The sequence below is a fragment of the Mytilus californianus genome, unplaced genomic scaffold (genome assembly GCF_021869535.1).
Source record: "Mytilus californianus isolate M0D057914Y unplaced genomic scaffold, xbMytCali1.0.p SCAF_1, whole genome shotgun sequence".
Classification (NCBI taxonomy): domain Eukaryota; kingdom Metazoa; phylum Mollusca; class Bivalvia; order Mytilida; family Mytilidae; genus Mytilus; species Mytilus californianus.
The window spans coordinates 130,417,598-130,434,430 of record NW_026262581.1 but is presented as its reverse complement, the minus strand read 5'-3'; the positions used below and the strand labels follow the sequence as shown (position 1 = coordinate 130,434,430).

The following is a 16,833-nucleotide window of genomic DNA, read 5'->3' as shown; positions in this document are numbered from 1 at the left end:
TGTAAACTTTTTTTGAATTATTGATAAATGATTTATTGAGCTATTACGTATGCCACATTTCATCTTTTTATATTTTACAGGAAATTTTTAAAGACCATAAATAGATCCTCTCATGTTTGTAAATGAAATAAAAATGAATGTACATATATATTCTTTGTTGATTAACAATAATTAAACTATACATATTAATAAGGTACCCCTTCAGCAGTCTTTTAGAAAGAGTAAAACCAATTAAAACATTATAATCTTCATGTTACATTCTAAGATTGACCTTAAATGAACTAGCACGAAGAAAGTGTGCTCACCAACATGTTGTCCACTGTCATATTAATCATTAGAAAATCAAGATACCTTCTAAGATATGATTCTGACTAAGTTTCATCTGCATCGTTCTCGTGTTGAATTATTAAATACTTATTAAAAATTAAATGAACACTCTGTTTGAATACATTGATGACACCATGCTGGTATGATTAATATGATAAACGTAAGCCATTATATTTTCATAAATAATTTACAAGATTTTTTTGTAAAAAAAAACAACATAGGACGTAAAAGATAACACATTTTATTTAACTATTAGTTTATGGAAAATTTTAATATTAAACAAACTGAAATATGCTTACTAAAATACAAATAATGATGAAAGCAGAAAGTTTTGACTTGAAAGCTCAATTAAACATAGTACATATACTTTCCAAAAAACACAAGCACAAAATCGGTCACAATGGATCGTCAATAGTTTTTTAAAGAAAATTCACTTCTTTTTCCCAGTACAAATATATAAAAAGTTTTTTTTTCCACCTCAGCAAATTGACAAATAGCGATTAAAAAGAAATATTTAACATTACAATATTTTACCAATGGGCTTACACCAAATGTTTTACTGTCAAGTATTGAGACATAACTAAATGTCTGACTGTCCTTCATGTTATTTATATTAGTTAATATATCATAATGAAGAAAGAAAACACAAAAAAACAAACTTTGGTTAGTGAGGGTATATATGATCATATATATCATATCAAAATAAGTTTACTTTGTCTACAACTTGGAATATCATTTGAAACATTGGGAGGAAAAATAAAAAGAACACTCCGCGACAAAGATGTCTTAATTACCTGAAAAGAATTGAAAATAAACTATAAGCTATGATTACCTGCATGTATCTTTTAATTTCAAATTTATAAGGTTACCGAGATAGTTTTGTTATTGTCTCGTTGCATACTCTACATTTTTTCTTCTTAATCTGTAGTTTTAAAATGCATAAACACCCGGGATCACTTATTCAAAATTTCAAAACAAAAGACGTCATAGACATGTTCATTTTTGCCTCCGACGACTAGTCTTGTAATCTTAAAAAAATAAAAAAAAACAAGCAAACAAAAAACAGAAAAAAATACTTTCTTGCAATCTTTTTACTTATCATGTATAAATAGTATCTCGGATGGGCAAGAAGTTTTAATTCAAGGCACTATTTAATGAATTATATAGCATATATACAATTATTTCTTCAAATGAAATGTAAAACCCAAAAAAGCTATAGAAATGGAAGATTATATTAAAACATATTTTAGTTATATTAATGTTATCATTTTATTAGATATGAGAAAATAGACCTAAATAAAAACCTTCTACAGTAAGATGATAGTAAACATAAACAGATTTTGAATAAAAATCATATTCCAGTAACAACTGCACAAAAGTTTTGCTTTGTTCTAATTTGAAATATTTTATATCATTTTTTACAACTCGCAGTGTCTTATACCTTACAAATCATATTTTTGTCGGACTAATTTTCCTAATTTTGTCGGATTTAAGATACCTCTGAGCTTTGATTTCTTAATATTCAACACATTTTCTTGAAAATTAATGATCCAAATTGAATTTAATCCTCTTCTGATTGGCTAAATTTATGACATTAAAATGACTTTATGAAATAATTTTAAGTTTATTGACAGACGACAAAACAGGTGGGATTTCTGCTGCAACAGAAAGATCTGATTGGCTAATTTATTCTTGGGTGTTTTATAAGATTTTGAGATTGTCACCAGCATCACTTTATTTTATCGAATATTTGTTCAATGACTGGAAAATTGCTATAATTCTCCAAGGGTAAGTGATCATTTTAAAATGAGTTAGCTAATTGTCTGTTCGTTGGTTTACTTTCCAGTAAGGTTAGTATGCAAACTTTGAATTTGATTGCATTATATATAATATATGAAAATAAGATGGCGTGATATGATTTCCAATAAGACAACTAGAAAATTAATTAATTTTACTTATGCATGAAATAATATAGATATATTTTTTCCCGGCAAATACGCTAATGTATAAATCATTATAACACTTTTAAGGCTTGGTGTATGTGAAATTTATATTTTATAAAATTCTTGCGTTCTAATTAATGATCCATTCATTTGAATGAGTAAATATACAGTAAAATTGATACAAAATTCGAATTATATTACTGCTTACAGATATAAACCACACGAGGTTATATGATAGCTATAAATATCAGTACATTTTAAATTTAATGCCAAACTGAGTGTGTAAAATAGAATATATGAAAATGATGCTCAAACGTTTTATCCAACAACCTAAAATTAGAAATGCATTGATAATAAGTTTGGATTTAATAGGAGACTGAGTTTTATTTTAGTTTATAAAGCCTAATACCGTAAAAATTACCAACATTTAGTAATACGGTCCCAGTAATCCACGTTGCATATGCTAATCTTTATTCTTAACAGCTGTTTTGTAGAAGGAAATGAAATACCGAAAATTTACCGAAGTCACGAATAAGAAACGCGCAAAGCATATCAATTTTTGTTTATTAAATGAAATAAAAAAGAAGTAATTAGAAGGTACAAAATATGAGATCAGTAATTTTCGGGTAATAAGCAAATTGCTTATGGTTTTGATTAAGTTATTGTAGAATCGAAAATTTTACTGTAGTGATTCATATGTTTACATTTTTTATTTACGAATATAAAAAAGCTTTAAATTCGAATACTTAAAATAGAAATCCCTTCCCTTCCCTTCCCTTTTCAAACACTTTCCAGGAAATAAACTTCTAAGAAACGCTCATAGCCTTACTGTGGATAATCTAAGATGCAGAATTGAAATAAAGATATAAGATCTAATTAGAATGGCCAAAAGAATTCCTAATCTACCTTGCCACAAAGAAGTTGGCACATTAGTTTATTTAAGTAAAAAAATATTAACCTAAGAAACTGGGGAAAAAAATAAAAGCAGTATCCACGGAGTAGTCACAATAATAGTTACGTGCAGTCAGTGAAGAGTTCATAGATTGTTATTTGATAAAATATGGTTCATGCTAAAACGAATGACGCAACTCTCTCGGGTAATGTTGACATAAGACGATTTTGACTATTGCAATGTTGACATACGACGAGTTTGACTGTTCTTTTGCTTTATTATTCTCTTATTCGTTTTTTTATTTTATGTTTGGTTATCCAAACTTCTAGTCACAAGCTTATCAGATAAAGATGATTCTAGAAAGACGTGTTGTATGCAAAGGAATCAAATCAATATTTTTTGGCATGGTGGAGCAAAACGGCGTATTGGCAGTCATGTTGAGATTTACATGTCTTTCCATTTTTCATCTAATATCTTAAAAGTAAAACACATTGATATTCAGAGGAAAAGTCTAATTATATTAGATGTCTTTTACCAATGTTTGCCAATGTGTGCTAAAACTAAGGTAATAGTTAAATACTAGTAGGTAAATTCCTCGGAATAATTTGACCTTGGTCTGTTTTAGTTGTTCTTTTTATGTACTTTTGATGTATATGCTCACAATAGTTTTTTTTTGTGTTTGGCTATTCGAACTTTTATTCTGGAGCTGGAGTATACCGGATGAAGATCATTTCAGAAATATGTTCATACAAATATAACACATTATTGTCTATCAGGTATTACAAATGTTCTAGCGCACAAGGTACCATCAAATGTATAATAATTGTTTTTTAACATAACACATATGGTTGCTTATGTTCTTCTTCCTAACACGAATGATATGATATATATTTGTTAACTCATTGTTCACTGTTCCTACAATCGTATGTTTGATATTCCAAGCTGTATCGATATGTCGTTTATAAATTATCATATTCTAACTTACAGTGTACACATCCCCTCGTGTCAGGGGGCTTGTTGATCGAATTACTTTATTTATTATTACTCACTCACGTAGGTAAAAACTATGTTATATAAAATTCAAAGAAAAATGTCATTTATGAGATGAACATATGGACACACATTGCTATCATATCAAATGTGAAAATAATTTGTTGAAAATGATGTCTGATGATGATATCACCCTTATAATAATCATTGGTAATTAAATTGGTAGGACACACGACAGGTAATTCTGCTACCGAACTAGGCGTTCGTCGATAAACGTCCCCTAACACATATTGTTGATATGAATAGTCATTTGTATTTGAATACGTAAAACGACATAACTACACCATCGGTTTATATGGAGACTGTGTTTAATACAGTCAAAGACCAAACTGATTGTTAACTTGGACATCATAAATATCCCAAACACGTGTTATTTTTTTGATTTATTCAATTCGTTAATTCAAGTGACAATACCTATTCTAATGACTGCTAGGAAAGTTAATATACATTGTGATATATTCATTAGAAAAAACGTCAAATGAAATTAACAATGGCCGCATGTAGTGTGGTCATCCATCCTTTGCTCTAAATTCTAAATACTATGAAATTTGTTAGGGTCATTTGAAACAGGTTGCACGTCCATAACATAGCGTCTTGTTCCTAAAAAATAAAAATGATCTTAACAACTTTGAATTATTGATGCAGAAACAATATGAAATGTGCAAATATGTGAATTTATTTTATAGCAATTAGAAGACAAGTGACAATTCTAAGACAATTTCCTGTTTTTCAGGTTGAAATGACATTAACAGAAGAGCCAACTTTCCTACCTTCAATCAAATCTCGCGAGGAACAAAAACATAAATGGGACATCAATGATAATGCCTTACCACTTGTAAGTTTATTTTATTACCTTCAGGGAATAGGTCATTATAAATATTTTTTATATACTTCATGACACTATCAAATTTGAATATATCCATATTCAATTGAGGATGTTTGATTACTAAGGAGATGTCCTAGTGAGACATAAGAATAAAGTTAACCGCGTCTGTGGTATTAAAACACAGTGCATTTTCTTTAGAATTCAATTATGAGCATATGAGAAAAACAAATACATTGTAAGATAAGAAGTTTCTTATCCAAAACGAATAAAAAGAGATGTGAGGTTTATGTTAACCAGAAAGCACTCCAACGACCCAAGTAATCAAAAGACATCTAGAAACATTATTCGATATATCCAATTCAGGCATGACTGGAGGGGTTAGTGGTATAATTATACATCATATAACTAAATATATTAGAATGCGTACTATATGTTTAATTTTCTTTGTTTTAAAAGGTTGAAACTTTTGATATGTTTACTGAATGGCCAGCAGAAAACTGTCGCTACGTCTACAATGTCGAAGTGGAAGATGCAAGACGTCACGTTAGTGGTTGGGCCATGCGCAATACCAACAATCATAATGCGCATATCCTAAAGAAATCATGTCTTGGAGTTTACGTCTGTAGTCATGATTGTACATTGGAAAATGGAGCCAAAATAAATCTACGTCCCGCTATATGTGATAAAGCAAGAAGAAAACAAATAGGTATATTAAATTGTCGAATATCCCAGTATTAAAAGTTTGAATTATATATGCTTTATTATCTAATGAAAACACGGCAAAAGACATTACCACGTGTTTTAAACACATAGACAACACTGAAAACAAAAGTTTTGTCACGATCTTAGACTGTACACTATAGCTAAAAGGTGCGCTATTTTATGTATTTAAAGGTGAATGTGACACATTTGGATGGTTATCGTTATTAATGTCACTGGGAATGGATAATGCACCAACTATACAAGTTTTGTAAATCATCTATATACAACAATATTAATTTTTGAGGTCACAACTTCACAAACTACAACTATTAGTCATACCACATTGAAAACATCATGATATATGTGTTATTGTTCTTTTAGGGAAACCGTGTCCAAATGTAAACTGTAAAGGTCGTTTAGAGTTACTGTCATGCAAAGGTCACTGTGGATACCCAGTCACACACTTTTGGAGACACGTCCATGGGGCAATATACTTCCAAGCAAAAGGTGTCCATGATCACCCTCAACCGGAAGTCAAAGCTTCATCTCTTTCGAGACGACACCAAAAAATGACAAGACAGCAACACAAAGTTATGATTGTAAGTAACCTTCGAATTTGATTTTTCATTTTTCTTTCGTTATCTTTGAATATAGATAATTGAGATTTATCTAAACTAATACCTAATTGCACAAGATTTTAGCGTTGTTGTCAAAGATCAACTATTTGTAAATAAAGTTTGTTGATAATAGTCTTGCACATGCAAATCTTTAAGAAAAATGTAAATAGCCACTACAAAGAAAATGTGGTTTAATAAATTGCCAAGATTAAACCTGGATTTTTATTTTTCAGACAAATCTTTTGAATGAGAGAAGAAATAGAAAATTACCATCAGAAAGACATAAGAAAACAGTACCATGTAAGTATGTTTATAATTACTGAATAGAATCAAATGACATTTTCAGGTATGATATTGTTTTTGAAATAAATTCTTTAGATTTGTCTCGGTACCAAAAGATTTAAACACCTAATAACACCAAACAGCTTGAAAAAAAGACTTTAAGACAAGGCTATGATATTTTATGTAATAGAATATTCTGAAATAAATTGTATAGACACCTGTATTTTGTTGAAGACTGTATGTTGCCCTCTATATGTCGATGGGTTGCTGTCCTTTTATTTATTCTTAGCAGTAATAGATGCAAAGCCAATTAAGTAGTCAGAGGCGCCCTTTTCTTTACATTTTGTCATTCAATTGATGTAGATACAAATGTAAGTCTTCTGTACCATTCAAAACTAATAAATTCACCACATCTGTTGATATCATTTTCTTTTTTATGATATGAACTACTATTTGAAACTCAACACCATTGATAATATACAGTGTTATTCTTCTGTTTTAGACTCCGAATGTGTTTGTTCTTGTCCTCCATTTGAATGTACATGCAAGTCTGTTGGATATACCTATAATCCTGCTACAGTCCCCAGACGACCGAATCCATGGACACCACAAATATATGAGGCAACACCATCGCCTTGGCAACGATCATCATCTGTTGGTTCTGCAGAAGGTCAAACCGCCTTTTTTAACGACAGCTTTAGTAATGTGGATCATTTAACATGTTCAGACCAGATTCACAACGTTGGCATTCATCCTCAGTTTAACAACCAAAAGTATCCTTGTGATAGTGTTTCAAACATGTTTCCAAAAATGAACATCATTTTCCAACAAAACAATTTTGGAAATTCTGTCTCAACTGACGACTCTTATAGAAACTCATCTGCAAATTTACGAGTTTTCAAAGTTCATGACTGTGTCCCAGATGAAAGATCAGTTTATCCTAATTATTTTGGGGATGAGCAGCAAAAAATAGAAAATTCAATGAAAATTAAATCCGAATTGCGTGATAGTTGCGTAGACATGGACACAAAAGATAATTTTTCAAGTATTTTGAGTTCGTCGACAGACGATTTTTGTGGTGACGACATTTTAAATGGGCTTGACTACAGTGGTAGCTATGGCGACATACTAGACCCTGATTTATTCCAGTCTTTAATTCCCCGATGTATTTCAGATTCAGCTACATATCCCATGAACACTTCTCCACAAATAACAACACCACAGTATGCAGAGTTAAAGCCAATTAGGTCACGACAGAGACAAGGATCCTTCACAAATATCAACCAATCTCAATTTAAGTCATCAGATATCGGTTGTAAAAGGAGAAACGAAGATCCGTCTCCCATTACACTAGATGGTATACAGATGCCAACTAGTTTTTATAGATCTATAGATCCTCCAAAACAATGTGAAGGCTCACAAATGCGACATCACGGCGAAGTGTGTTCCTGTAACTGTGCTCTAAAACAGTACTGTAACTGTAACCATAGTATTAACATTACATTTACTTATAAATAATTATTTGTTTTATTGTTTTATCCTAATTACAGTGCCTTATATTCAAGAAATAAATTCTTTAAATATTTTTAATGGTTTTCCTCAACTTTATTTTTGTTTATCTTACAGGTAATATTCCCATGAATAGGATATTATAGTATGCTATCCAAACTAAGATATAAATTCAATGCAAAGAACCAAGTGCCAAAGGAACTATATTTATAAGTCATGTTTCGATAAAAAAAAACCGAAATGTTTGGTCAGTATTTTTCAAGAAACGAAATCATTTCCGAGGTTTTATCTCTCTGGAAAATTTTAGCTTTTTTGATGGATTAACGTGGTATATGTTTTGAGCGTATACGATTTTACAAACCAAAAGTTATTGCCTTTTCCAATAAATAATGACTATGTCATGGATTATCTCAAAGAACATATTTCTTCGTTTGTTTTTTTGCAGTTTCAGTACTTCTGTTGACAATTCAGTTACTGTACCTATAATTGTTACAGCTTGGTTGAAGTTGCGCACTTGCATTTTTTATGTAATTTAGATATGCTTAGTTATCAAATAATTTATTGTTTTTTTTTTCATTTTCTGTATTGATCTTTTGTGGTTATTTCTAAGCTTTAAATAATAGTTTTCATTATGTAAACATTTTTCGGTAATATTCAGATAGCATAGGGCACATTTATATATGGTCTTATCTTTTTCTTTCCTTTAGGAAAAATGGTGGTCAGGGCATTACCAATATTCTTTACAACAGGGGAAAGAATACAACCCTGAAAATGCATATATATCAGATCCCCAAATGTTATCTTTCCGTTGCACGATAACAAAATCCTTTTTATTTATCCTTTAGTGTTCTTCAGTTTGGCTATGAACGTTCATAAAGAAGGAAAAAAAAACAAGTATATATGTAATCTTAAATACTAACACTGGGTCTAATATCAACTCTTGTAGATTGATAGTCTGTGAAGATAACATCCATGGCACCAAAGAAATAATGATTTAAAATAATTTTACAGAAATAACTTTTTTCAAGAGATCTTGAAACTTTGGAACTTTATTGTATTCAAAGCACGCCAGCCAGGACTATTTTACAGACATGACATTATTTTGATGTTGATACTTGATATATTTTAATAGTTAATAAAATGTGTTAAGTTCTAAGGGTATTGGGTATTTTCCTTATGTACAGATGCTCCTTAGCTGGTCTAGAAAGGCATCCTCTTATGTGCTATCTTTGCAATTTGTGCGATTTGAACGTAAAATATTCTAGTATTATTTTTGAAGCACCACGGAGGAAAACCCAATTTTGATATTCTTATCTGGAGTATGAAATGAGCTTTGGTACCATGAGGTTTTCAGTTATGACTTTTGTTATAACTTCATTAACTAAGTGCATGCCCTCAATTCAGGGCTGCACCATTTTTGTGTCAGCTGCTGTTTTGGGCTATATTATTTGCGCCAAATTTTATTTAAAATCATCAATTGCGCTAGAGTATAGAATTCATTGCGACAAATTACTTGTATGCTTATCTATCAAGTTACAGATGAACAGTGCATTGATGTTTTAATTGAATCTTCGTCATATCTACAAGAGACTTACCCATGGAATTAACATTGTATGTAAAAGAATGGCGGCATAAATGATATGAGAGAACACCAAATTCTTGAATTGTGAAAGGAAAACTAAGCCTGTATGTTAAGCTACATATTTGTTTTACTTTAAACAGTTTTATGTTTTGTCTTCTTACTTTTAAAATATATTATTAAACGATTTTAAATTAATTTAACCTCGCCGTTGTAAGCCTTTGGTGCTAAGCAATGATAAAAGAAGGTTATAGATTTTATCTCAAAGTTAAATACAACTAGAAACTAATGGCGCTTTGTTTACTTTTGGCGCAAAAAAAGTTGTAATGCAAAAGGACGCATTTTTGGTGCTAACGAATATCTTCTCAATTTAGACCTTTATTATCGCTAGAAATTTTTTCATATCGTTTGGCATTAACTATGAACTCTTTCGGTCAAGGTTGAAAAAAATCACAGTCGAATGCAATGGTGCTGCATATGTTTCCGTCTAATTAGTTTTCTAGTTATAAGGTTTCCACGATTCATAAATTATACTTTAGTTGTGAATGATAAAAAAAACTCATGGAATCGTAAGGAACAGATTTTTATGGTGAACATAAACTATTTGTGAGCATAATAAAAGATAACAGTCGAAATTATCCAAGGTCAACTTCGATGATAGAGTTGCAACCTTATAGTTTGAGTACAATTCCACAGTTCAGATAAACTGTATTGTTTAAGTCGTTTCAGTACCAAAGCAATTGCTCTCGGGGGGTAAGGAGGAGGGTACATCATAAATTAGCCATATTATTTAGAATATAGAATCTCAAATGTTCGAGAAAAAAAAATCTGAAACGCATCATTAGAACAATAAGGACCTTGGAAATGCATAGAATTCAGAAAATCTGACCCTGTTCGAAGGTGAAAAAAAACGTGTTATTGAACATAGGGTTCGAAATTATTTTGCGGAGAATGATGACACAATCGGTCAATTTCAAATATCGGGCAAGGCACACATAATTTAAATCAGACCATGTTCAAGTTCAACTCACAAACAACGATCAAATATTAATTATTACAATCAATTATATGTACATAAAATGGTAGTATATATGCTTAATATATGGAAAATACATTGTCTTGTATCATTATTTTTTGTTGACTAGTATATATGGTGATGATCAAAATATTCAATTGGAACATGTAAACGTCTAATAGTTTTTCCCCACAGTGGTACATCATCATGTATAGATTATATTTATTTAATGTATAGAGCAAAAACGTATAGGATTACCCATAAGTAAGAATTGCGACAAAGATTAAAGTTATCAGACTTAAGTGAGGACTCAGTGGTAACGGAGTAACGGGGACTTGAAGAAAACATATCTGAAAGTAAGAATAAAAGACTTTAATTTCACACCGCGCCAAGGAAAATATTATTTATTAAAATCAAATACTATGCAATTTAATTTTTGAAAAAGTCAAACGAAAGACGTTATTTGTCTTGTATTTGATCAATATTACTAATTTAATATTCATAGCTACTTAGTGGATCCCCGATTCGTTTACATCCTGTATGTATTCTCGGATGAATAATGGACACGTGATACATTCTTCATTTTTCTGATAGAATACCATAAATAAACAAATAATAGTTTGATCTGGTTCATGAGATGATTAAAATTTTAATTAGGCGGGAAGAAACAGCTATGGCCACGTGTTGCAGATTGTGACAATGTTTCAATTTCAGACCACATTGTTGTTTAAAGGTTGGGGACATTTACCGCATGAATGGTCCATGATGCACTGAGCTCTCCATTATCTCTGTAGTGCAGTTGTGATACGGACATGGTCTATTAAAAACAAGGAATCAAAGGATTTCTTTAGTGCGGTTTGTTTGTTCTTCTATAGAAATGTTTAAAGAATCTATTTGTAAGGATATAGACAAAGCTTCAAATAAAGCTTTTATTCTCTCTCTGTTGTGAAAAATATTAAGTTTATTTGTAAGTGTTGGTTCATATAAAGACGTTTTATTATGAAGAAAGACGATATTTTATGCATTCTTTTCAAAGAGTATCGCATCAGCTTTATGAAAAATCGAAAAAAATGCTTACATCCACTTCATTTGAACTTTAGCAATCATACCATATCTTATTTTTATATTTTTATATTAACCACCTAAATGTATATTGGTGATAACAAAATCAATCCATGTAAACAAAGCAACCATTATACAACACCAAAAAGGAATATACGAGAGAGAGAGAGAGAGAGAGAGAGAGCAATATTTTCCCTGTACACGTACTGAGTTCGCCATGAATTTATTACATGCATTGTCGGTAGATGTGTATTTAGGCTTTAGATTTGGGAACTAAAAGGCCGACTTTTGTATCTTGTATTTATTTATTTGTATTATAGTTGTATATCATCTTGAGATTGAAAATATCATTTTATCAAATAGTCATGTTGAAGAAAGTTCCTGCATTTCAGACCTAAAGTAACAACTTTGTTGAAATGGCTTTTGGCGTTACTCTATTATTCATCCCGGCTTGTTTTCCCCCGTCCGTACCTCATCCTTCTTGTGACATGTTAAAACTCTTTTTTTTTATTTTACAAGTTAAATGATCTGATATTAGCATAGAGTACTAGTACCTTCAATCCACCAGGAAATTATTCGTCCTGTTTGTTCATCTACAGATGCTGCAAAATAATATTATCTTAATATCAGATATATATGTTCAGTCTTTCATACAGAAAGGAATAAACACAATTTGAAAATAGGATTTTTAAAATCCTACATTACTTCAAGATTATTAATCCTATCACCCATCTGCAAATAATATATACACAATCCTTCAACAAAAGGATGAAAAGCCCATAAAAAAATGAAATAGAAATCTATTTCATTATCCTGATTTTGAAAGTAAAAAATGAAAAAAAACAACAACAAAAAAAACTAAAACAAAAACAAAGACAAAGACAAAAACAAAAACAGAAAAAACGAAAAACAAAAGAAATGAAAGAGTATATATCAATCCTTTTTTTGGTAAACACGTAATGCAGAAAAAAAACTAATTAAAAAAACGCGTTTTATAAACTTTTTTTGTTATGAACCATGCAAATACTACAACTACATTTTATTCAGATTTAAATTACAAAAATTAAGTTGTCAGATGTCTTATCCATGTTATCAAGGATATTTAATGTAATCAAATGATCATAAATGCAGATATAGTCAATTTTTTGGTCAATTATCTGCTCACATGCTTCATGGAATCACAATGACCTGAACCAAGGACTGCACCATTTAAGTCATATTTTTTTATTATGAAGGAAGGCATTAGCTAACAAAATTTGTGTACAGATGTAACATGATCGGTTAAGTCCGGCCAGACACACTCCCTCGTGTTAGACTGAATAAATGCTATTGTTGCTACAATTGTATAGTTTATGTTTCTTTTTATTCGCCATCATACACCACCCGCATAAAACATATATTTCTAAAACCCGTATTGGTTATTGATGTTGAATATTATCCTTCAAAGGTCACGTGTTTATGTTTTTAGAAAAATAAATCTTAATTATTTGAACATTTAATTACCAACTGAAACACCACTTCGCTATATCATATGCGTTTTTGTGGGGAAAGGCAAAATGGCATTGAAGACTTATGACAGTATCTGCAAAATCATGTTTAAAATTAAGAAAATTTGTATATATTAGTTTTGAACGTGTGTAACAAAACCTTTTAGCGTATTCTGTAAAATAATGTAAAATACACAAACAATATATCAAATCTTTAGTATAGAATTATGTCGTTTGTATTGATTTCATTATTAATATTTTGCTTATAACTGAGTAATGGAGTTGATGAACATACGTAAATATGACTTCTGAGTATAAAAGATAAAACACAACTTAGTTCTACATTTAAAATAAAATGATACCGATGAACTTTCTTTCTAACTTTAAATTTAATTAGCTTGTGAAGTATTGGAAGCATATTTCGAAAGAGACTCTGACAGACTAGAAAAATACTGAAACCGCTCGTATAGTAACTGGCTTACCAAAATGTGCAAGTAAGGAAGGGTTAAAAGATGAGTATTAAATGCATTATGAATTGTGTCCAGAATGCTTAACCAATTGTTTTCCTCCCATAAAATCAGATGTAAGTGGCCATCATCTCTGAAATAATGCTATCTATGTGAACCAATGTGCAGGCTAAAAACATCAGCTAATTCATTTATACCATCATCTGCTCAAATCGAAATTTAATACGAATAAATGCATTCTGGATTCTCCAACCTTATCTGTCATCAAAGAAAGAATTAAATGCTTAGGTTGTGAAGCCCCCAGAGTACAAAGTACTACGGCGAAGGTAATCGAATTCTTTTTGAATACACGACTAATGTACAGGTGCAGTTCATTAAGCGCAGATATGACAAGACAAGACAAGACAAGACAAATACTTTATTAAAGTCTCACCTTATGTACATACATATAAAACATATATATATATATAAACAACAGCGTATACATAAGCCACTCTAAAAAGAGTTACGAGAGACTGATTAAAACACATATACATAAAAGAAATGTATATACAATCATTAAACCTGTGTAACATCGACATATATAAAAGGTTAATTTCAGCTTATACATAAAACACTCAAAAAAGAGTAAAGAGAAACTGATTAAAACATATTGACATAAAACATATAAAAGTAATGTATATACAATCATTAAACATATAAAACACTTTTTCTTTTCAATAATATATCATGGCAGATTTTGGCAGTGTAAAATTGCATATCATCATTATTAAACATAAATATAAGTTTTTCATCATCAAGCATATTTATAAAACTATCGTCAAAGTGACTAGCACGAGTAAAAAAGCTTTCACGTAAATCTGCATATATTGGACATTGCAATAAAACATGTTTTTCATTTTCAATATCATTACAATTAAAACACAACCTTTTTTCTAAACATAAATTCTCGTATCTTCCTGTTTCTATTCTAATAGGTGCAACGCCACACCGAAATTTAGACAGAGCACTCCTGTATTTACCAGGCATATTTTTAATCAAATAATTCTCAACACCATATAAACATTTGAATTCTCTGTAAGTTCGCAATTTACTTGTATCATTAGACATCAATTTTCTTAACCAATCCTGCTTAAAATTTTCAAATAATACATTTTCGATACCTTTTATATCATTCTTACTTAAAATATAATTAGTATTACATAAATTATTCATACCAAGACTAATAAATTTGGCATTTACTCTAAATTGCCAATTTTTTATTCTACCCTTTCGATAGGAATTACTCCATAAAAAAACTTTTTTATTCAACCTCTCATCACACATTTTTGTTAATCGTGACCAGTTTCTAAATACACAAGACCATTGCTTAATACTACAAGGCATCCAGCCCATATCACCATATAATGACAGATTTGGTGTGTATTTTCCGACACCCATAAAAAAGCGCATGGCTCTATTCTTCACACTGTTAATACATGATAAATCCTTTGTACCTCATATGGCAGCACCATATTCAATAACACACCAAACTAATGAATCAAAAAGTTTTGTAAATGTGGAGTACTGAAAACCTCCATTAGCTTTACACTTGGATATTAATAACCCTAATGATCTACTAGCGGATTTTGCCACCGCTTTTGCCATATCATCATAACTCAAAAATTCAGTAAAAAGTAAACCAAAATAATTATAATGAGATACAGTATCTATTTTGTTACCATTAAATAAAAATTGAAAAGTAGTTCTAGGCACAGACTGTGTTCTAAAATGTACAATGTTTGACTTATCTAAATTAACTGTCATATCATTTTTATTGCACCATGTATTGAGTGTATCTAACAGTTTTTGTAAATCTTTCTCATTTTCAGTTAAAAATACAACATCATCTGCATACAATAATATACAAACTTTATCATTATCAATATTAATACCAATATTTAACCTTTTAATATCATCAATTAAATCATTTATAAAAATTTGAACAATAATGGCGATAATATACACCCTTGTTTTAAGCCACAATTTACGTTAAACCAATCAGTAAAATTACCGTTAATCTTAACACAAGACTGAACATTTCTATACAAAGAATGTATTGCCTGCAGCATTTTCGAACTTATTCCTAATGACTGTAGTTTACAAAACAATAAATCTCTATTAATCCAATCATAGGCCTTTTTAAAGTCAATAAATGCAATATAAGTTGAAAGTTTTCGAAGTTTTCGTGTTTCAATAATGTTTGTTAAAGAACTTATATGATCCAATGTATTTCTACCTTTTCTAAAGCCATTTTGCTCATCATGCAGGAAGTCGAGGTCATCAAGTTTGTGTGTTAAACGTACATTTAGAACACCACAATAGAGTTTATAAGAAGTTGGCGCTAAAGTCAAACCGCGATACGACAGAGGGTCTCGAGGGTCTGACGTGGAACTCTTAGGAATTGGAGTAATAACACCTTTTGACCACATAAAAGGTACCTTCCCGGAGTTATAACAAACATTAAACATTCTAGTCAATGCCATTAACGTAGTCTGATTCTTATAAAGTTCAACGGGAATCTCATCATAACCAGGAGCTTTTCCGCTTTTAGAAGACAGTAGAGCGTTCAAAACTTCATCAACTGAAATTTCACAGTCAAGCATATCATCAAGTATAGATTGATTATTTAAGTCATAATCATAATTATTACAATTTCTATTGAACATATTAGAAAACTCAGATTTCCATTTATATAATATATCATTTTTATTACACGAAATAGACCCATCACTAAGTTTCACCTCCATAGGAATACTTTTTTGGCGCTCGTTTCCGACACCAATTATACCAATCTTTTTCCAAAATTCCTTTGGATTTTTACAAGAGTTATCCAAATCTTCTTGAAACAAATACTAGTACTGACGTTTTGAACTTTGCACAGCTTTATCAAATACTTTCCGTTTATTTATAAAGCAACTACGAAACTCTTTCTTTTGATTTCGATTTTTACACTTTATCCATTTTTTTTCCGGAAATACACACTTCATTCCAGAGAATGGTTAAATCATCATTCCACCATGGTTTCCTACACTT

At 30.4% G+C, this 16,833-nt stretch overlaps 1 protein-coding gene across 1 annotated transcript; it reads left to right on the top strand.

Moving 5' to 3' along the window:
* The first annotated feature begins 4,951 nt into the window (after positions 1–4,951).
* LOC127739029 (transcription factor glial cells missing-like) lies at positions 4,952–8,917 on the top strand. Its single transcript, XM_052250591.1, has 6 exons — positions 4,952–5,047; positions 5,495–5,744; positions 6,122–6,339; positions 6,591–6,657; positions 7,142–7,309; positions 8,856–8,917. Exons 1-6 carry the CDS (start codon positions 4,952–4,954, stop codon positions 8,915–8,917), a joined length of 861 nt encoding a protein of 286 aa, XP_052106551.1.
* The last annotated feature ends 7,916 nt before the right edge of the window (positions 8,918–16,833 follow it).

Excerpts from the sequence above, each read along its gene's own strand:
- LOC127739029 (XM_052250591.1), top strand. The coding sequence starts at position 4,952 with ATGACATTAACAGAAGAGCCAACTTTCCTACCTTCAATCAAATCTCGC. Across the intron at positions 5,048-5,494 it reads ATGATAATGCCTTACCACTT|GTTGAAACTTTTGATATGTT; the intron begins GTAAGTTTATTT and ends TTGTTTTAAAAG. Across the intron at positions 7,310-8,855 it reads ATCTGTTGGTTCTGCAGAAG|GAAAAATGGTGGTCAGGGCA; the intron begins GTCAAACCGCCT and ends TCTTTCCTTTAG.